General features: G+C 43.1%; 1 protein-coding gene across 7 annotated transcripts in view; it reads right to left on the bottom strand.

The window, feature by feature from the left end:
* Positions 1 to 19,456, bottom strand: part of ZFYVE1 (zinc finger FYVE-type containing 1) — a 50,226-nt gene extending 30,770 nt beyond the window's left edge. For 2 of the 7 annotated variants that reach the window (XM_060095906.1, XM_060095900.1), the window contains exons 1-2: positions 19,265 to 19,456; positions 16,954 to 17,936 (exon numbers count right to left, since the gene is read on the bottom strand). In XM_060095906.1, coding sequence (XP_059951889.1) covers positions 16,954 to 17,466 — 513 coding nt within the window. In that variant the 5' untranslated portion in view covers positions 17,467 to 17,936; positions 19,265 to 19,456. Of the gene's footprint in view, positions 1 to 16,953; positions 17,937 to 18,970; positions 19,080 to 19,264 lie in introns of those variants that run through there. The other 5 variants (XM_060095901.1, XM_060095903.1, XM_060095905.1 and 2 more) reach the window with 5 other exon arrangements.
* Between the last annotated feature and the right edge of the window lie 3,624 nt (positions 19,457 to 23,080).

Below are 23,080 nucleotides of genomic sequence, written 5' to 3'. Positions count from 1 at the left end.
TGGACACAAAAGAAACAAAACAAAATCTCCATAAACCTCTACCAGCAAGGAGTCAGATAAGGTCAGAGTGGCCGGCTGCAAGAGCCATGAAACAGTCCTGGGGAAGAAGACTAAGCCCAGGAGTTTTCTCCCCTGGAAATCTACTCCTTCATGAATCTGTTACCCAAAAAACAACAACTGCTATCCAGGATACTCAAGAGTGGGCACCTGAAAAGGGGCCTGTAGGAGCCGTTAGGTACAGAATTAAGTGTCTCAAGATTCATATTGATTAAGTACCACCAAATGACATACATAATATATAGAAATAACTCATTCGAGTCAGCATTTGGGGATACTATTTTGGAACCAGGTATCCTGGGGTATGTTAAACATACAAGTTCATGTGTTGGGCATGTGCAGATGGGTCCAGTGCAAAGAATTCTGGGAGGTGGAGCTCAAACCTCAGGTCGATTTTTCTACCAAGGAGCCCTAGATGATCATTTAATATGCACTGATGGCACTTTTTCACATGTAAAATGAGGATATAACCATCTTTGCCTTCCCTGACTGGGTATTGGTTGCTAATCAAATCAACAGATAAATGAGAAAATGCCTGGCAAACTGAAACCATGCTTCATTTTTCCTTCTGCATTTCACATTATTTTGCTCCCTGTTACTCTATTCAATTCATCCTTACCCTGTGGGCATTTTCCCCCGAGCCAGGAAGGAGAGAACAGCCTAGGTGGTAACAAGACTGGTTTTCAATCAGGGGAGGAGAAGGTCAAGAAAAGATAAGAAGGACTTCCCTGGTGGTGCAGTGGTTAAGAATCTGCCTGCCAATGCAGGGGACACAGGTTCGAGCCCTGCTCAGGGAAGATCCCACGTGCTGTGGAGCAACTAAGCTCGTGCGCCACTGCTACTGAGCCTGTGCTCTAGAGCCCACGTGCCACAACTACTGAAGCCCGCGCGCCTAGAGCCCACGCTCCACAACAAGAGAAGCCACCAAAACGAGAAGCCCACGCACTGCAACAAAGAGTAGCCCCCCGCTCGCCCCAACTAGAGAAAGCCCGCGCGCAGCAACAAAGACCCAACACAGCCAAAAATAAATAAATGAATAAATAAATTTATTTTTTAAAAAAAAGAAAACATAAGAAGATTCCTTTTGATGAAGGAAGGAAGGGGCCAGAGGGAGCTAGGCTGCGGCTCTACTCGTTCTGCCTGTCTGAATCAATGATCCCACTTTGCTCCATTCCTGGAGTGAAATAAGCTACTTGACTCTGAGCCCTGCCAACTGGCCAGCCCACCCAACTCGACATGTTGGAAATGGTCCTCGGCCCTTACATAACAGCAAAAGCAGGAGCAACACCCCAAAGCCACTCCTCCCCAACCTCTGCCTTCAGTTCTCCTCCAGCTTGCGTGGACCTCAGGCAAGTCAGAACACCCAAATTCCACTCCTATCTTTGCCACTATGTGGCCTTGGAAAAGCTACTTAACTACCGAAGCCTCAGGGAAATGAGATAATAACAGATACTACTGGAAGAACTAAATGATAAAGCACACAAAGGGCACAGCACAACGCCTGGCAGCAGTAGGCACTTGATGAGTATCACTCATTATCTGTAAAGACGAGCCCAGTGGGAAAGCCTCCAGGGGCACGGCAGCAGCACCAGCGGCGGAGCTCCGGCCTGCTTGTGGCTCTGAAGTTGCTCAGCCAGGGACTAAAGTAGCCAATGTGGTGAGATCTAAACTGTTCTATCTGAAAATGAAAGATCTCACTGCTTGCTCCAGATAGCTCCTTTCCACTCCCGCTAAGGAAAGCAACATAGTATTATTAATACTGACTTTATAGCTGACTCTTAGTCAAGGTACTATCTAATATCATATCCATCTTGAAGAAACCAAACAGTACACCCCTCTCTCTATCACTGTCTCACCCACAAAGCTTTTCACTTTGTGTAGAGTTCCAAGGAGAGTTTCTAAAATGAAATGTAACAGTTCTTGATCATCTCCTCCACTGTTCCAATTCAGAGTTCAAAGCAGTTTACAGCAGTGCAAAGTCAACCTCTGCCCCAAGCAGGCAACGGGGATGATGACAGTCTCCCTCAAGAAATTCCTTCTTAGGGACTTCCCTGGTGGCACAGTGGTTAAGAATCTGCCTGCCAATGCAGGGAACACGGGTTCAACCCCTGGTCTGGGAAGATCCCACATGCCACGGAGCAACTAAGCCCATGTGCCACAACTACTGAGCCTGAGCTCTAGAGCCTGTGTGCCACAACTACTGAGCCTGCATGTCACAACTACTGAAGCCTGTGCCCCGCAACAAGGGAAGCCACCGCAATAAGAAGCCCACACACCGCAACGAAGAGTAGCCCCCGCTCACCTCAACTAAAGAAAGACTGTGTGCAGCAACTAAGACCCAAAACAGCCAAAAATAAATAAAGTAAATAAATTTTTTAAAAAAAGAAATTCCGTCTTAGCCATCAGAGAATTATTCCAAGAAGAATGACCACATGGGCTTTGTTCTGAGGAGGCCTGGGAAGGGAAAAGCAAGAGATGGGATAGAAACTGAAGTAAAAAGCCTTGGAAGGAAGAAAGTTCAACAGAGCACAGAGACTGAAAGTTAAACTCCAAAGACACCGGCAAACACTCCAAAGGAAAGAAGCTCCGCACTGAGGTCCTTTCAGTTCTGGTCTCTCTGGGTGAAAAGGATCTGATTTGTACCAACGACAATCAGACAGTCCTGTAAATTTTTATGGTGTTCCCTTAGCTGAGGGCAAAAATCAGCTCCTTCCCCAAAGTAATGGAAAGGGCTAAGGGAAGCGTGGCTGCTCCCCACCACAACCTAAGGCTCATGATAAATCCCACCCCTGAGCCAACGAAGACGATTTTATATCTCTCCACTGAGATTCTAAAATTAATCTAAATTAATAAATTATTCCCAAAGTTAAGTTCCCACTAATTACTTCTATGTGATGGTCTGTGGGTTATTCTGCTTTCATTCCGTTTTCTGCCTGAGTTCAGAGGAAGAGACAGAACCCAAAGAAACCAAAACAGATTCTCGATCTTATCAGAACTGGGACCACTATTCCAGAAGGAAACTAGAACTTGATTACTTCATTTAATCTGTAGACAAAAAAAAAAAAAAAAAAAAAGTTGCCTGCCATTTCAGTAAACAAAGAACGCTGCCTGCCATCCTGGTAAACAATGAATGTTGCCCCCATCAAGCCATCAGCCACGGCAGCCACCCCTCCCCCCTCCCCCCATGATTCACCGTGAGGGGGATTCAGGATGGAGAAAAACAGGATACTGACGCTAGATAGTGAAGATGCATATCAAAGGAATGATTTCAATGAGCCCAGACTCTTGCACGTTCCCATACACAGAAAAGCACTAAAATCATTAACTTGAGGTGTCTGTTCTTTGTGATTAGCAGTAATCTTTTGATGTTGGACGACAAGGTTTTGGGGGGGGGGGTTCCCCAGCAAAAACTCCCATATATCCTGGATCCTCCCTTAACCCCTATGAAACAGCTCCTCAGAGCCATCTAAGAGGCTGTAGCCCAGGCTATAGTCCTCAGTAAGGTCACGGAGTAAAACATAATTCTCAGCTTTTAGGCTGTGTGTTTTTTTTTCAGTCCGCAAATCAACAGACATGTATCAAGCTTCATCTAGTGTCTGGCACTGACCTAATGATGTTAGACCAGCACAAGTATAGAATTTAGGTAACATTTTCCTTCTTCTGTGGGAAGGAAAGGAGAAGCGGAAAGTGAGGGAACTCAACCTCCAGCCAATGATTTCAGTCCATGGCCTAATTTTCAGGCAGACTTTTACTTAAACAGTGTCATACAGATCAGTAGCCCCTTCATTTTTAAAGTCCAAAACCAAAGGAGGTTCCATTCCAATAGCAAACTCCTATTGCCAGAAAGTTCTAGTAAGCCTGTTTCCCCCAACCCAACTAGTTCAGAAACTTACCTTTCATTCTGTCCTCAAAGGAGTGTATATTTTTGTGTTTATCCATGTATGTGTCAATAGAGTTTCATGTTAAAACAACTGTTTCTCAATCAAATGTTTTCTTAAGACTGCTGAAGTCACAAGATTGGCCTTGCAAACACATGGAGCACATCTGATAAGGGCAAAGATCACTTTCTTCCACTCCAGTGTCCCCAAAGAGTTCCATTACTTGAGAGGTCAGGAATTCTCCTCCCATGTCTTCTAACTACCAGTGGTGCTTCTGACACATACCCTCACAGCGCTGCCTGCAGCTCCCCTCCTCCTCTAGCAGGAAAGAGAAATGTTTCTGTGTAGAGATGACCCACAAAATAAATTTTTTTAAAGGGTCATTTTTAGCACCATGGTCAGTTTCTTTGACTTCACCCAACTCACCCAGTTCAGCTCTCCATTTATATCTCCATAAAAAGCTTTCCAAAGCCATGCTGAATTCTGAGGACAGACTGGAAATACCAAGTCATCCTCAAGATCCACGTCATCCTCAAGGGACTCTTCCAAGGAGCTTCCAGATGGAAGATGGTATGCCCTTTTAAGTGGCATAGCATACCCATATCTGGCCAGCTATAAAAACAGACACAAGCTCTGGTAAAGGCTCTAGGACCTAGCAGTAACACCACCAGGCTAGACAGAAGACAAGAGCTGAGCACAGGGAACTATATTCAATATCATATAATAAACCCCAATGGAAAATTTTTTTAAAAAGAAAGAGCTAGGCCATCATCAAAAACAATAAATGCTGGAGAGGGTGTGGAGAAAAGGGAACCCTCCTGCACTGTTGGTGGGAATGTAAATTGATACAGCCACTATGGAGAACAGTACGGAGGTACCTTAAAAAACTAAAAATAGAACTACCATATGACCCAGCAATCCCACTACTGGGCATATACCCTCAGAAAACCGTTATTCAAAAAGATACATGTACCACAATGTTCACTGCAGCACTATTTACAATAGCCAGGATATGGAAGCAAACTAAATGTCCATCAACAGATGAATGGATAAAGATGTGGAACATATATACAATGGAATATTACTCAGCCATAAAAAATAATGAAATTGAGTTACTTGTAATGAGATGGATGGACCTAGAGTCTGTCATACAGAGTAGACTAAGAAAGAAAAACAAATACCATATGCTAACGCATATATACGGAATCTAGAAAAATGGTACTGATGAACCTAGTGACACAGCAGGAATAAAGACACAGACGTAGAGAACAGACTTGAGGCCACAGGGGGGAAGGGAGGCTGCGACGAAGTGAGAGAGTGGTATGGACATATATACACTACCAAATGTAAACTAGATAGCTAGTGGGAAGCAGCTGCACAGCACAGGGAGATCAGCTCAGTGCTTTGTGACCACCTAGAGGGGAGGGATAGGGAGGGTGGAAGGGAGGCTCAAGAGGGAGGGGATATGGGGATATATGTATACATATAGCTGATTCACTTTGTTGTACAGCAGAAACTAACACAACATGGTAAAGCAATTATACTCCAATAAAGATGTTAAAAAAAAAAAAAAAAAGAAAGAACTACGTTCAGATCCACCTCTACCTGGATCACACTACGGACAATTTACTCAACCCTTGCTCACAGCCTCCATTCCTCACCCACTATCTCTGATAACATTTTCCCATTATTCCTGGTTCTGAGCTTCCCACTACAATGTACTCCAGGCTGGCAAGGGTCTGGGCTATGTTGTTCACCACTGTAGCCCTAGCACAGAGCCTGACACGTAACAGGAAATCTACACTTATTTGTTAAATGAATGAATGGACACAGCACAGAATGTCTAAATGCTATATTCCCTCTGGGGAAGGGAATAGCGTAGTGTTACCATTAAGGGTCCAATCTGCCTCGGCCACTCACTGACTTTAGAATAGAGAAGTTATTTAACTTCTCTGGGCCTCTGTTTTCTCTCCTGTAAAATGAAGATAACAACGCAATCTACTTTACGGGGTCACTGTGAGGATTAAGTGAGTTAATGCACATCAAGCACTCAGCACAGTGGAAGCATGCAGTAAATGTGAGAGAAGTGCTGACTGACATTACTGCTGCAGTTGCCCTAGTCTGCCTCTAGGCCACACTCATCACCACCACTGCAGAATTTCATTACATTATCTATCCCAAGCAAAAACCCTCCTGAGGGAAGGTTTCCAATAAATGCCTCCTTAAAGAATCAGGGATAATGGGACAAGGAAGAAACTTACTCAACACATAACACTCCCTCCCTCAAAAGGATGTATATTTTCAATTAAAAAAAAAAAAGCTGTTAGGACTTCCCTGGTGGTGCAGTGGTTAAAAATCCGCCTGCCAATGCAGGGGACACGGGTGTGAGCCCTGCTCCAGGAAGATCCCACATGCCGCAGAGCAACTAAGCCCATGCGCCACAACTACTGAGCCTGTGCTCTAGAGCCCGCGAGCCACAACTACTGAGCCCACGAGCCACAACTACTGAAGCCCACGTGCCTAGAGCCCGTGCTCCGCAACAAGAGAAGCCACCGCAATGAAAAACCCGCGCACTACAACAAATAGTAGCCCCTGCTTGCCGCAACTAGAGAAAGCCCACACGCAGCAATGAAGACCCGATGCAACCAAAATAATTTTTTTAAAAAGCTGTTATAAGATTGCATAATACATATATTATGCATAAGAAAACATTGTCTTCATAACAACAAGGTCCCATGATTCCAAGAATTATTAGTACACTAGAGACTCCCTAAAGTGCCTTTCTCAAAGTTTATGTCGAAGATCTTAATAGATGACACAGCTTTATAAGGAGATCTTTGATGTCTGAGGTGGACATTGAAAGGGGCCTGGTTTCTGTTCTACATGGAATGTGATAGTGGAGCCCTGGTGAAGTAACAGTATTGCATATAACTATTTAAATAACAATAGTAACCACTCCAGCAATATCACCCTCCTCTGAATTTCCATAATGACCTCTCTGTACTGCTCTACGGTCATTCAACTTATTTCTTTTTGTTTTTTAACTTATTTATTTTATTTATTTTATTTTTGGCTGTGTTGGGTCTTCGTTGGTCTGTGCAGGCTTTCTCTAGTTGCGGCGAGCAGGGGCTACTCTCCCTTGTGGTCTGCGGGCTTCTTATTGCGGTGGCTTCTCTTGTTGCAGAGCACGGGCTCTAGGCGCATGGGCTTCAGTAGTCATGGCTCACAGGCTCAGTAGTTGTGGCTCGCGGGCTCTAGAGCGCAGGCTCAGTAGTTGTGGCGCACGGGCTTAGCTGCTCTGCGGCATGTGGGATCTTCCCGGAGCAGGGCTGGAACCCATGTCCCCTGCATTGGCAGGCAGACTCCTGACCACTGCACCACCAGGGAAGCCCCACCTTACGTCTATGTATTTGGTTGTTGTGGTTGTTGTTGCTCACTGAGCAGCTTGTGGGATATCAGTTCCCCAACCAGGGATCAAACCGGGGTCAGTGGAAGCCCAAGTCTTAACAACTGGACCACCAGGGAATTCCCTACATATTTGTTTTCTATTACCGCTCGACTGTCCTCTCCTCAAGGGCGAGTTCAGTGTCTTAGTGCCACTTTCTATCTCCCTCAGTTGTCAGCACATCGTAGGCACTCATTAAATGTTTGCTGAATAATGATTAAACTGATTTATTCTCATTAATGCGTTTTATTCATTCGACAAATATTATTTGAGTGCCTACCATATGCCAAACACTGTCCTAGATGAGGATGAACAGAAGGGGAAAAAAATCACTGTCTGATCAAAATGTTCTAAAATTGACTGTGATGATGGGTGCATAGATCTGTGAATATACTAAAAGCCATTAAACTGTACACTTCAAACAGGTGAATCGTATGGTATGTGAATTATATCTCAATAAAACTATTTTTGAAAAAAGTAAATGGAACCTTAAAAAGGGTTGAGATACTAGTGGCTTTCTTCTATTGTAAAATTAAGATAAAACTGTATACTTTTCTGTAGTTCTGTATTTTCAGTATTTTAACATGATAAGTCTGTTATTTTTATAATTGGAAAATAATAAACGTTGTATAAAAAAGACACACACAAAAAACCACTGCCCTCTGGGATGGACTGCTTAACAGGTACAGGGCTTTCTTTTGGGATGATGAAAATGTTTTAGAACTAGACAGAGGTGGTAGCTGCACAACATTGTGAATATACCAAATACCAATGAACTGTTCGCTTTAAAATGGTTAATTTTATGTTACATGAATTATACCCCAATTTAAAAAAATCACTGCCCTCATAAAGCTTACATTGTAATGGAGAGAAGAAAGACAATAATCAAACAATATATATGGTCTACAAAATGTCCATCGACACTGAGTGCAGATATCACAGTATATCCACACAATGGAACAAATTACTGGCCACAAGGACCAGAAAGGGTGTGCAGAAAGAATTACAGGATTCTCAAACAGCCTCTACTCAGAGACAACTGCAAAAGATAGTGAGGCTTTCCCAGGAATGAAGGGCTCTGCCATCCCTCCCCAGTCTTGCTTAACCGCTGAATTTTCATTTTCAAGTATTTTTCACAGAGATTACTCAAACTAATAAGGCATATAATTGACACTCAATAAATGTTTATGACTGCTGTTGAATGATACTTGTAAACTGAATTAAGCTCTTTGAAAGAAAAGGTTATGAGAGATTATGGAAAACAGTTTAGCCATGTAGATGACATATTCGTCAGGCAGGAGAATGGGCTGAGAAGTAGAGGAATTTCTAGAATACTCTATGACTGCTGAATGGCTCGGGATTATGTTCTCTCTTAACTTGAACCTGGGGTGTCTGTGTCTACATGCCAGAATCAGGCTCTGTCTGTTCTCTTCCAGTACTCTAACATCTAGAGTCAAATTCCCTGGGAAAGACAGCAGTAATCCAGTCAACAAGTAGAAGAAAATCAGGAAGGAGGAAAAAAAATTCCAGAAGCTACCAGAAAACAGATCATCCTCCAGTGAAGTCAAGCCAGAGGTCAGGTGCTTACGTATGGTGGGTATACATACTTCTCTGCCCAAGGACACCAAGCTAACCTCACAAACTTGTCAAAGAGAGCCTCTTAATTACTGGCCAAAAGCCATTGAAAAGAGGGGCAAAATGAACAAAACATCCTCCAGGGAAACATCCACCCTTTCCTGCCTCCAAAAGTTCCTCTGTGTCCCTTCCCATAGGTGTTTCCAATTCTTCTTGCCTGGAGCTCTCTACATCCTTGTTTTCTTTCCCTCCTTTGTGGTCTCACCCATTAGCTTGCCTCTGGTTGCCCCTCACTGATCAAATGTGCTCAATACATTTAGCAGTTCTAATCTCAGCCAGAGATAATCTCTTGGGAGCTCTTCCCAAAGCAGGCAGGACTCCCCTGAAAAGTCCAGCCAGCCATCAGAAGGCTTCCATGTGACACAATCTGCAGGATAAACTCAAGAGTGGTACAGCCAGGAGATGCATCCACAGGGAAAACATACACTGTCAACTTAATAAGAAATCTGCCTTTTATATTAACCCTGACTCAAAAAGCCAAATGTTTGCTGAATTCCAAAAAAAAATCAATCACTTCAAGGAACTGACAGACCAGAAAAAATTAGAATCACACAAACTGGAGGTAACTTGAAATAGTTAAAGATAGGTTCCCTGAAAAGCTGACTCACAGTGGTTTTGATGGCTTGTATGTGTCAAATTTTAAACAGCCTTGGACTAAACAAAATAGCCTCCCAGGTTAAATGCCAGGAGCCTGTTACAACTGAATGAGCCCAAGGCTGAGAGAGCTCAGAAGATGCGGAGCAGAAACCAGAGGCACATAATAGGGGCTCTTTCATCTTCCTGTTTGTCTGAGTCATCCTCAATCCTGGTTTCCCAGTAATACATACAATGCCCTCCCCTTACTACTATTACTAAACAAAAGGGGCTTTTACTTGAGTTTCTATGAGTAAAAGGTGGGGGAGGTGGAGGGAGCCTTTGCTGTTCTACCAATTACTGCTTATTATTTTGACAGACAGCTCCTAAGCAGATCCATAGGAATTTTTTTTGGTTACATTTTTTAATATGGCACCTAATAAGTGACTGTAAATATATTTGTGTTCTGACCAGAATTTGCCAAAGGGCTAACCAGCCACAGCACCAAAATTAGCCCTTACATTATAAAAGTTTGACCATTCAAAGAGAAAAATGGGGAAGTTCCACAATTTAGAAGATTATGATCCCCAGGCTCCTGACCTATTGACCAGTTAAGTCCTGAGGGGTTTCTGCCAGCCTGTTTGAAACAGAGATCCTGGAAAGAGCAAGCCCCAGAAAGGTGCCCTAGACCAGGAAGCGGAAGACAAGGCCAAGGGGTCACCAGCAGGGGAGTCTAAGAAAGAAGGAGCACAAAAATGGGGCAGACCAGCACAGGCAGTTTGTGGTCAAGGATTCTCATACAGTACAAAAACATCCTCTGCTCTTTTCCATTCCTGAATCCCACTAGAATAATGTCTCTTTTAGCCAATTAAAAAAAAAAAAAAAGCCAAGTCCCAGTATTTTGAGCCACACTATTCTGGGACTGTAAACAAGTGAAGCAGCCAAACAACGTGATGGGTCTTCTTAAAGGAACGGTCTCAGTGACATGAGGTCCACCACTGACTCACTGAAGGAAGGACTTGAAGACTCACCTTGGCCTTCCCTTTCAGTCAGGGACCAAGGCTGTCTATTTCTGAGTCCAGGAGGGCCTGCCCCAGGGGACACTTTCTTAGCTTCTCATTGACCACTCCTGGGTCACTGGGCTTCCCTATCACCCTGCATGTTCAGCAGGAGGGATTTAACTTCAGAGTCTTTTGGCATGAAAAGCTCCGCAGATCTGCTACCATCAGGGGCCAGTCAGCATGAAGATGAAACAGGGGCAATTGCTTGCCAGTGTGCTGCTCTATTCTCTTGGAAAGAGGGAAGTTATAGGAGGTTTGTAGAAAAGAGACAGTGGAGAATAAAGTGGTTGTGAAAGAAAAACCTGTATGGGGTTTAAATATTTATATATATATTAAACTTATATATAGACATATAATTTTATTATATACATATATATGATTTTTTTCACCTTTTCTCTGTGAGTAGAAATATTCTGGTAAGACAAGGTGTCTGCATCCCTCACAAGACTCAACCGATAGGAAAATACTACCCCCTACCTCCACTAAGAACTCTAACTGTTAGAACTTTATTCTTTTAACCTTTGATTTATTTGCTAAGGGTGTCCTCTCTAACTTCAAGAGATTATAGATGACTTGTCAGTGTGGATCATTTACTTATTGCGGCTCTAAATAAAGGGTCCATGAGTCATTTGGTTTTCCAAGTACAGTTCCACTAAGGTCTAGAAAAATCAATGAATACAACACAGAAAGTCTAACCATTTCACTAGAAAGGTTACAAAATATGCCAAAAGAGAATACTGATTTCAGTTAAATTACCTCTGAGGAACGAACAGAACCAAAAGAGGGAGGAAAAAGTGGTGTATTGGTTAAATGTTCTCCACTTCACTGGAATCCAGATCTCCTATCACATCGAACCTTCATCTCTTAGATGAGTTTTCTCAATCTCAGCACTCTTGACATTTTGTACCAAATAATTCTTCATGTGGAGGTTGCCCTATGCCTTTTTTTTTTTCCCCCTTCGGTACGTGGGCCTCTCACTGTTGTGGCCTCTCCCGTTGCGGAGCACAGGCTCCGGACGCGCAGGCTCAGTGGCCATGGCTCACGGGCCCAGCCGCTCCACGGCACATGGGATCCTCCCGGACCGGGGCACGAACCCGCGTCCCCTGCATCAGCAGGCAGACTCCCAACCACTGCGCCACCAGGGAAGCCCTGCCCTATGCCTTTTAAGATATTTAGCAGCATCCTGGCCTCTATCCACTAGCCAGTAGCACATAATCCCCATCCCCCAGCTGTGACAACCAGAGATGTCTCCAAACATTGCCCAATGCCCCCTGCGGGAGCAAAATCTCTCCTGGCTGAGAACTACTGTGTTAGACAATACCAAATGAGATTATTTTAACTCTCTTTATTGTGTGAATTGAGTTCTTAAAGTTTTATCAATTTAAGTCAATAAAACCTGGGGTATTAGGCAGGTGTTATTTGCACAAACCAAATGCCTAGGAGTCACCACTGAGTTCTCTCATTCCCTCACCCCTCCACCTAATATATCAGCATTCCCGTTTTACATCCAAACTTTGTCCCAAATTCATCAATGTCTTTCCATGTCACCATGTCACTGATCGCACCAAACGGAAGCCACCTCTCCCCTCAGCATCTTCAATAGCCTCCTAAGTGGTTTCCCTGCTTTCCCTCTTGTCCTCCCACAGTCACTACAATCTAGTCTTCACAGCAGCTCCTGTGACCTTCTAGCATAAAGCAGTCTGGTGCTTCCCATTACACTTAAAATCCACACTTATTTCCCTGGCCTACAAGGCCCCACAGGATGTGGCACCCGCTTACCTCTGCACCTCTATCCTCACCACTCTCTCCAGCTCACTCCAGCCACACAGGCATTCTTTCTCTACTCAAACATGCCATCCCCCCTGCTTTCTGTTCTCATTCCCCTCTGTCTGGAGGTCTATTTCCCCAGGTAGTATTAACCAACAGGTCTTTGCTTAAAAGTCACCTTTACAATGAAACCTTCCCTAACTATCCGGCAAAAGTGGCTTCCCAGTCACTCTTCCTTGATTATTCATCTGAACCACCTTTTTATGTGTTTGACATGTGTGAACTCTGCTTTCCTGGAGCCTAGAAAATGCCTGGCACCAGAACATATACTCAGTAAATGTGATGAATGAATGAATGTCTTTGGCTAGTAGGCCAGATGTGTCCATTTAAAAGCCACCAATGAGTTCCTGCTTCTGAGACCAAAAGTCAGTCTCTCCTCAAATTTGCCATTCTAGTATACACTCAAATGGCAACAAGGTAATGATAAAATTGTCACCACCAAAAGGAAGCTTTTTGTCCTTTTAGGTCTTCCAAAAGAAACTAAATAATACTCAAATCACAAACAACAAATCTTAGGAGACTCTAGGCCAGAGAATTTGAGGGAACCACATGCAAGAGTAACAGCCTACAAGCTACTAAAATAATCCCTATGTACTAAACTGAAAATGATCAAAACCCACAAATGCCTAGAAACATGAAAAGAAAAACAAAGTTGGGGCCTAAATCATGGAATCTTCACTGCTACGAGGAAGGAGTTCTTCAGTGGTAATGTCTTGCATTTACATAGAGCTATGTTTCATTTGATTCTCACAGCAGCCATGAGGAACTGGTGAGTTGATGCTATTGACCAGAATGAAGTTTGATTAGAAAGTTTAAATGACCTAGTGAGACAGAACAGGAGTATCACAGAGCAAGGATCTTAGATCGCAAATCCTCTGCCACTAATCGTAACTTGATCTTGGCAAGTCACTTCATCTCTCTGTGTTTCAGTGTCCTCATCTAGAAAATACAATGCTATATACGAAATGCTTGTATCCCTCTGAAATGCATATGCTGAAATCTAACCCCCAAGGTGATGGCATTAGGAGGTAAGGCCTGTGAGAGGTGATTATGTCATGAGGGTAGAACCCCTATGAATAGGATTAGTGCCCTTATAAAAGAGACCCCAGAGAGCTTCTTTCTGCAATATGAGGACACAGTGAGAAGACAGCTGTCATGAACCAAGCCCTCATCAGACACTAAATCTGTCAGTGCTACGATTTTGAACTTCCCAGCCTCTAGAACTGTGAGAAATAGACTTCTGTTGTTTCTAAGCCACCCCATCTATGCTATTCTGTCATAGCAGCCCAACTGACTAAGACATACAACTTACTTCATAGGGTGTGGTAGGCTGAAATTGCCCCCCACCCCAGCCCACCCCCGAAGATGTCCACATCCTAATGCCCAGAACCTGTGAATATGTCACTTCATGGGGCAAAAAGGTTCTGCAGATGTGACTGAATTAAGGACCTTGAGGTGGGGAGATTACACTGGATTATCCAAGTGGATCCAATGTAACCACAAAGACCTTGTGAGAAGAAGGCAGAAGGGCCACAGAGAGGCAAGTGACAACAGAAGAAAAAAGACAGAGAAAGGGATTGGAAGATGTTAACACTACCAGCTTTGAAGCTGGATGCTGGGGCCAAAAGCCAAAGTACGCGGGAGGCCTCTTGAAGCTAGAAAGATAAGGAAACACATTCTTCCCTAGAGCTTCCAGAAGGAACACAGCCCTATCAGGTCCATTTTAGGACTTCTGACCTCCAACCAATAAGAGAATAAACTTGTGTTGCTTTAAGCCACTAAATATGTGGTAATTTGTTACAGCAACAGTAAGAAACTAATACACAGAGTTCTCATCAGGACTCAATGAGCTCAAATGCTAAGAACAGTGCCAAGCACCACAGTAAGAGCTCTTGAAATTTTAACTATCATGAGCCAAGACCAGAACCCAGGGGAGACTCACAGAAGTACTGCAGAAGCTAAGAAAATAAGGTTCAGGAATTTGGTAATATCAATCTAAATTTAAAATGTACGTATCATTTGACAAAAAGATTCCATTTCTAAATAGATTTATAGGATATTCAACACATCCTTGGTTGTAATAACACAAATATCCCTTAATAGGCTAAAATTGTAGAAAAACCATTCAACAGAGTACTAGGCAGCCTTTAAATACTGAGGTAGACCTCAATGTGCTGATAAGGAAAGTTCTACAAGATGTATCCTTCAGTGAAAAACAGCCAAGGACAGAACAGCAAGTATATCAGATTCCCTTTTTGTTGAAAAATTAAAAGGATACATATATATATTCGTAAGTATACGTGAAAAAACTCTAGAAGTGCATGTAGTTAACTGTTAATAGTGATTGTTCTAACGAAGGAGACTAAGGGTATGAAGCGGGAGGGAAACTTGTCATTGTATGCCCTTTCAAATGATTTTAGTTTTGTTTTTTTCTTTTACTAAGTATGTATGTGATATTCATTTCTAAAAAACTGAGGTTGAGATGTGACATCACCAATCAAGTATTTATGCGCTGACAGCATGGCCACCATTGTACGTGGTCCAGGGCACAAGACGTGGTCCTGCCCTCCAGGAGTCTACAATTTAGCTGAATTCACCATCTAGATTTATATCAGACAATCATCTCTCTAATTGTTTTAGACATTCACATTAGAAAAGTGAACTAGATATTTCCTCCAAGTACTCTTCCACCATGACCCTATGAGAACAAGTCACCACCCAAAATTCTTGTCCCATCCATTAGTCCCAACCAGTGCTTCTTACAATTAATAAGCTGTTATTTCCGGGGAAGTGGTCACTGTTTATGAAGGGAGAAATCTTTACAAAACAGCCTAATTATATACACATTACACACTACAAGAAAAAAAGGTGGATTTGTCTGCTTCAGTACACTTCCTTATATTTTCTTAATTCTCTGCTAAGAAATATGTATCAGTGCTACAAAAAGAAAAAAGAAAATACATCCTCCTCCCCTCAAAAAATACTCTTTTTGGTGCTGACACAATATCCACTGGTCCATCCCAAATCTTCCTCTCATTTTACAAAAGTGACAACAATTCGAAGTATGACTTTCCAAAGGCTGACATTAAAGAGAACTGGTGGCAAAACCAACAGGAATCATCCAAATCCAAGTGTTCCATTTGTAAAACATTTAGTGCACACTGTCACCCAATTAGAGCAGAATCCATCGAGGAGACATTATTGCTAGCACGGGAGGCAGAATGGGATCTGGCTCACTCTTCCATAACTCTATTAGTTCCTCTCAACCAAGCAAGAAAGCCTGTGTTAGCTAAGTATTTAGCTGACAATAGACGTACACAGAAAGCATGACATAATTCATTTCCATAACCTTATCTAAGGTGGAGAAAGACAGATGAAAAATACTCACCGGGTAATTAGAAAGTTTTCAAGCGGTAACTTACGAAGGTACTCCTCCAACCTGGAGACTTGAGGAGTCATCACAGCTCAAAGTACTGAATGTACCACAAACACTTCCTGATACTGACAAACACAACAAAGTGGTACTGGACTCCACGTGCCAGGCCCTGTGATAAGGGCCTTTCCATTTCTATTCCTAATTTCTTTGAATCCTCTCAACTACTGCTGCCATGCAGAAGTGAAATTGAGGCATGGAGTTTAAATAACTTGCCCTTGGTTATACAGCCAGTGAGTGACGCCAGGGTGTGAAATGAAGCAGTCTTCATTTGAAAGTATAGACATGATCATTGTACTACCTTCACTACCCCTTCCCCAATCGCCCCTGTCACACACTTCCATCTCCCCAACTTGCTCCTATCAGACGCCACCCTCTCCCCAGCTCAGAATCAAATCAAATATTCTCCAGTCCTTCTGTAATCCCGGATGCCCTTACTGGCTTCTATTGATCAGAAGCCAATACATGAAAATAAGAGGTCATCTGGAGAGGATGCTACCCTTACGAAAAGCCACTTTTCAAACACCTGTCGCTAAACGGAGTTAGCAGGGTGACGACTTACAGCTTTGCACTCCTATGGGACCCACCAGAAGTCAGTGTCTCTTGCCCTGCACACACACAGTCCCTCCTCATTCACATGTATTCACAACTTGCCAAAGTGCTCTCGTTGAGAAAACTGTTCTAAATCAGTTCTTCCTGATGATAATCCTAAAAATAAGAATGACAGCTACCACACACTGAGCGTTCATTAGGTAACAGGCTTTACAGACACTGTGTCATTTCATCCTCACTATAACCCAGGGAACTAGGCACTGTCCCCAGTTTATAAATGAGAAAACTAAGGCTCAGAGAGGTAAAGTAATTCAGCCCAAGGTCATGCAGCTGGTAAGAAACTAAATCTGACTCCACACAGATTTAAGCTTTCCAGGGTCTTGCCTCTTACTGATTAAAATGCGAGCTCCTCCTGGACCTCCCCCGAGAGCCAGCTGCCAACATCGGATGGGTTCCGCCACCACATGAATCCTACTACCACTGAGCGCTTACCTGAATTTCTTCATTCTCATCTACTAGGAGGAAACTCACAACCTTCTCAGTCATCTTCTTCCTCTTGGTGTCCTCATCCATCCCTTCTTCCTCCAGCAACTCCTGGACCTTAGCCACATGGTACACAGTAACAGGGTGCCTCCTTCTGTTACCCCCAGAATGAGTCCTCTTCTGGCACTCCAGGCACAGGTTGATTTTACAGGTCTGGCACCTCACGACCGCCCTCTGCTTCATACCTGGAGAATGCCCACTGGGGCCCTTGCAGGGGTCACAGTAAGGGATGTGGCCAGCTTTGAGTCTGATCCGCTCATGGTTTCTCAGGCGCTCCTGCCGATGGAGCTCCTCCTCGCAGCGGAGACACTGCAGGCTGCAGCACTCGTCACACTCGAAGACGGCTTCGTCAGTCCCGCTGCAGGTGTAACTCTCCTGGCACAGCAGCCCAGGGTTCAGGCCCTTCTCTGCTGGGGAAGTCTGTGCACTCATATTCAGACCGGGAAGGAAAGCACCTACCATATAACGGTACCTGGGCTTTCCCCAGAAGTGAAGACAAAGGCGTTGAGTCCGAAGACTGAGCACAGCCTCCACAGGGTTCTGAACACCCTTAAAAAAAATGTTTTTAAAAAAACATTCGATGTCTTATTAGAATTCTTCACACATTTACAAATGTTTGGATGTTTAACTTCCTGCTGCCAAGACTCCTGAATCAGCAGCAACGTTGACTTGGTTTGATAGTTTCATCCTCCATAAAGTGCAGGCAAATATGTGGTTAAAATTAACTTGAGAGGGTCTGTTATGGCTATCTGAGAGAGATCTGATGGGTTCACTGAGGTGGGCGCATGCATGGGGCCTCAGACACAAGGTTTTGGTAATGAAAGAGAGTGGTCAGGAGCTTTTCAATATTATGCAGCTCAAGTCAGTATTTCAGAGGATACCTAGAATAGAGGCAGGAAAAGGATTTCACTCATCTAAAAACAAAAATGCACCTTAAAAAAAAAAAAAAGATTGTGATTAAATAGGCCAAAACTCCCATGAGAACTCTCACTCTCGCTTGTAAAAATCACACTGGCTCATTCTGATCCTAGAAATTTCTCCTCAAAATCATGGTTAAGCCCGCTCCTTTTGAAAACAACCACTACCTCTAGTCTCAAGGCATTTAAGAAACTGTGTTGCTTTATTTCCCAGACTGAAATTCTCTGCTCCCTCAGTTATTAAATTAAGAATCAAAAGCACTAAGCAAATAGTCCTTGGAGGGACAACCCTCTGCACCCCTACCTGCACCCCACAATTGGGAGAGGTGGAGAAAGACGCTTGTAAAAAGCTAAAGAAACAATAATAATAAACTTTAGCTCCATCAAAGTCCTGTGCAGATCCAATTAACCTTGTGACTGGATTGCTTCAACTCTAGACAGATGCTTATTAACGACTCTAAACCTGGAAACAAGAGTCACCATTCCATGTTTAAAACCAATTAAAAACAATTATTGTACTTCCTTTTGTCTAACTGCAAAAAAAAGGGAGCAACAGGAGACAGAATTCCTCCACTATGGCCCACTGCAAAGCCAGGCCTGAAGTGAGTTAAAACAAATAATTCTTCTCTTTGTCACTCAAAACCCAACTTTAAAATAGCTTAAAAAAAAGAGAGAGAGAAAGAAAGAAAGAAAATAGATAGATAACTGGGGCAAGAAAGGGGCTTTCTGTCACAATCATATTCCTAACTCCCCTTCGCCTCGACACCCAAACTAACGCTCCAAGGAAATGTAAAGCCCTCCTTTCGGGTATTCACTCCTCCCATACAGTAATCAATCTATCCATCTTATTTTTAGATAAACAAGGAAGGCGAAAGGAGTGACTAGGAGACCTTATTTACACCCTAATCACAGAAGTGCCCAACCAGCTCCCACAACGTTAATAAAAATCAAAATTTGTCACAATTGAGAAAAAAATAAAACCAACCTTCAAAAAGATACCTCTCCGCCCACCAGACCCAAGCAAACAATCTGCCCACTCGGCCTCCCACCTCGACGCCTCTCTCCAGCCGGGGATTCCTCACCCTTCCTTCCTTCCGGACACCACCACCACAACCCGAGGGGCAGGAGCAAGGTCTAAGAACAAAGAAGGTCCCCCCAAATCCCCCCCACGCTGGCAGAGGCCAGAGCCGAATCCATTGTTTATACCACCCCACCCCCACCTCCACCCCCGCCGCACCCGCCCCCCCCTTCCTCCCGGGGAAGGAGGGAGCTCCAGGGCTAGCGTTCGTCCGGCGCAGGGCCGTGCCCTTCCCTCCCCGACCGCGGCGTCCCGGGAACCCCACCACGAAGCAGCTCTGCTGCGGCGAGGCGGCGTCGGGGGACCCCGGGGCGCCGGTGCAGACGGAGGCTGTTCCTCAGGGCACCGGTGGATCCATCCTCCTCTCCATCTCCACCCGCCTCCTCCTTCGCTACCTCCCGGGCTTCCTCCTCTCCTGTTGTCAGTTAGGATCAGCTGATCTGAGTGAACTTCTCCCTGCTCGGACTAACAGGAAGGCGTGACCGGTGCAGCCCAGTGAGGGAGGAGCGGGAGAGGTGGAGCCTGACGCCAGCGGGGGCGGAGAAGGATGCGCATAGCCTCCTGGGAAATGTAGTTCTCAGGAGGCGCGCCCTTCCCCCAACTTACCGGAAGTGAAGCCCTGAATGACTACAACTCCCAGTACCGAAAACGCTGCTCTTGCGAAGAGGCGGTAGAGACTGCCCTTCGAGCATTATGGGACTTGGAGTTTTTGCGGTGACTGTGGTTTCCGCAGGTTTCAGCACGTTGTTTTGGGTAGTGGCCAGAGAAGGAGTGGCACTAAATTAGAGAACTGATGTAATATGTACTATAGGCGAGGCAAATAATACGATTTCAAGTAACCCTTAATGCACACCATTCCTTCAGGAATGTATAAAAACAGGCAGTCTCCTCTTACCCAAGTTCATCTTGCACTAAGAAAAGACCAGAAAGAATTTATAAGAGAATATAAGTACTCTTGTGGGAGTTTTGTTTTCCCTTCAAGAGTGTTCTGCAAGCCAACCATTAATTTTCTTTCTCCATTAATTTATTTTTCTGACTTTTCCTTACATACCTGAAGAACTTCCAAATTTTAAATCGTCTTTTAGTTAGAGGGAGTACATTTATTCAAGTAAGTTTTCAGGCTACAGTAAGGCTAATGGTTAACACTGTTATCTGGCTTTTCGTAAATGGTCTTATACTTGTTCAGTGCTTTCACTTTTTGTTTTTTTCGTTTGTTTCTTAGAACAACACTGAAAGCAAGCCTGATGTAAAGAGCACTGGTTTGAGATGCTGAAGACTGGGTGCTTGTTCTAGAAAGCTCTTGGGTAAATCACGCAACTCTCCATGAAATAAAAATAAAATTCTCCATGAAATATCCTGTAAACTCTGAGGTCCCTGCCAGTTTTAATGTTCTATGATTCTATCTTGATAATTGTTAACCCAGGAGAGAAAACGAAGGTTAAGTGACTTGCCAAGGTCATAAAGCAAATTATTGACAAAGCTGGGACAAGAACCTGTCTCCTGACTTAAAGTGAGATAATTTTGTACGCTATGATTCAAGGGACATAGTTAGACCAATAGTAAAACCAAATCTACATAATAATGAATCAGCCCTGTGTGAGGGTTATATTGCTGAAAATTATGTCTTCAAGACTGGGCAGATAGCCAACAGTGGGACTAACAGCACAATGGTTGAGAAATGCCACATCACAAACAAGGATACTAAGACTTATAAGCTATCTGTAGTACTTTACAATTTCGACGTTTTAAGGGGAGAAGAGGAAAAGAGGGATTTTAGAAAAGAATTTAAGATAACAGGTCTTGAGCTAGGTTCTTGAGACTGGCCAGCATGGCATAAAATTTCCCTAGAAGGTTTTGTTCCTAACCTACCACTATAATTTTTTGTAGCTTTAATAGTTTGCTTCATACTCCTAATTATAAAATGAGGCTATTAATATATCCTGAGAACAAAATGGTATTTAACCCTTTTTAAACCAACGTGCCCATTTTAAAGTACATTTTTTAAAGTTAAAATAAGAACCCATGGGCTTCCCTGGTGGCACAGTGGTTGGGAGTCCGCCTGCCGATGCAGGGGACACGGGTTCGTGCCCCCATCCGGGAAGATCCCACATGCCGTGGAGCGGCTGGGCCCGTGAGCCATGGCCGCTGGGCCTGCGTGTCCGGAGCCTGTGCTCCGCAACGGGAGAGGCCACAGCAGTGAGGGACCCGCGTACCGCAAAGAAATAAATAAATAAATAAATAAATAAAATAAAATAAGAACCCATAAATCTGTGGAAAATGGTTGCCTCCAAGGAAGGTAACTAAGGTGAGGAAAAAGAAAAACTTTTTAAACAGAGTTATACTCTTGAAATTTCTTACTATCTAAGTGCAATATGTCAATAATGGAAAAAAACTATTTTACTTTTATTTCTTGTAATAGATCATGGGAATTATCAGATCCCTTTCAGTTGTTGGATGGTTTTACTCAGTCTCATTCTTTGTGTGCTTAGTTATTTTTTACTATGAGCTGCATTTTCCTTGGAAAATTATTTGTGGGAATTTTGAAAGCTAAGATAAAGGTTCATTCCTCCTGAGAGAATTTAGTTTTACTTCTGCCAGTAGAGATAACTTTAAACTAGCACTGTTTGGAATTTTTTTTTTTAAACCACCAAGAGATGTATATTTAGGCTACATATCCCTGAGAGGGCTGGCTTATGGGTCCAGTACCCCTCTACAGCTCCCCACAATCACCCCTTCCAAGACAACTTTCTTTACAATCTGTTAGGTGGGGGTGTGTTTACCTGCAATTCACCCTTACACTGTGGTCCCGGCTTTAGAATTCCCCATTCGACCAGGCCCTGGGCTTAGCCTTCTGTCCTACTTGCCCCCTAGGCCTAGAAAAAACAAGTTTAAGTTCTCTAGGTCCATCCATGTTGCTGCAGATGGCATTATTTCATTTTTTTTACAGCTAATATTCCATTGTGTATATGCACCACATCTTCTTTATCCATTCTTCTGTTGATGGACACTTAGGTTGTTTCCATGTCTTGGCGATTGTAAATAGTGCTGCAATGAATATTGGGGTGCATGTATCTTTTCAAAATATAGTTTTCTCCGGATATATGCCCAGGAGTGGGATTGCGGGATCATATGGTAACTCTGTTTTTAGTTTTTTAAGGAAACTCCATACTGTTCTCCATAGTGGCTATACCAGTTTACGTTCCCGCCAACAGTGTAGGAGGGTTCCTTTTTCTTCATACCCTCTCCAGCATTTAATATTTGTAGACTTTTTGATGATGGCCATTCTGATGGGTTTGAGGTGATACCTCATTGTAGTTTTGATTTGCATTTCTCAAATAATTAGCAGTGTTAAGCATTTTTTTCATGTGCCTGTTGGCCATCTGTATGTCTTCTTCAGAGAAATGTCTATTTAGATCTTCTGCCCATTTTTTAATGGGTTGTTTTTTTGATATTGAGCTATATGAGCTGTTTGTATGTTTTGGAAATTAATCCCTTGTCAATCGTATTGTTTGCAAATATTTTCTCCCATTCTGTAGACTGTCTTTTCCTTTTGTTTATGGTTTCCTTTGCTGTGCAGAAGCTTTTAAGTTTAATTAGGTCCCATTTGTTTATTTTTAGTTTTATTTCCATTACTCTAGGAGACGGATCCAAAAAAATATTGCTGTGATTTATGTCAAAAAGTGTTCTGCCTATGTTTTCCTCTAGGAGTTTTATAGTACCCGTTCTTACATTTAGGTCTTTAATCCATTTTGTTTATTTTTGTATATGGTGTTAGAGAATGTTCTAATATCATTCTTTTACATGTAGTTGTCTAGTATTCCCAGCACTACTTGTTGAAGAGACTGTCTTTTCTGCATTGTATATTCTTGCCTCCTTTGTCATAGATTAATTGACCATAGGTGCATGGGTTTATCTAGAGATTATCATATTAAGTGAAGTAAGCCAGACAGAGAAAGACAAATATTATATGGTATCATTTATATGTGGAATCTAAAAAAAGAAAAAAAGATACAAATGAACTTGTGTACAAAACAGAAATAGACCCACAGACATAGAAACAAACTTATGGTTACCAAAGAGG

The sequence above is a fragment of the Mesoplodon densirostris genome, chromosome 4 (assembly GCF_025265405.1).
Source record: "Mesoplodon densirostris isolate mMesDen1 chromosome 4, mMesDen1 primary haplotype, whole genome shotgun sequence".
NCBI classification, from domain to species: domain Eukaryota; kingdom Metazoa; phylum Chordata; class Mammalia; order Artiodactyla; family Ziphiidae; genus Mesoplodon; species Mesoplodon densirostris.
Note: the sequence above shows the minus strand (reverse complement) of the source record. Positions and strands in the feature narration are given on the sequence as shown.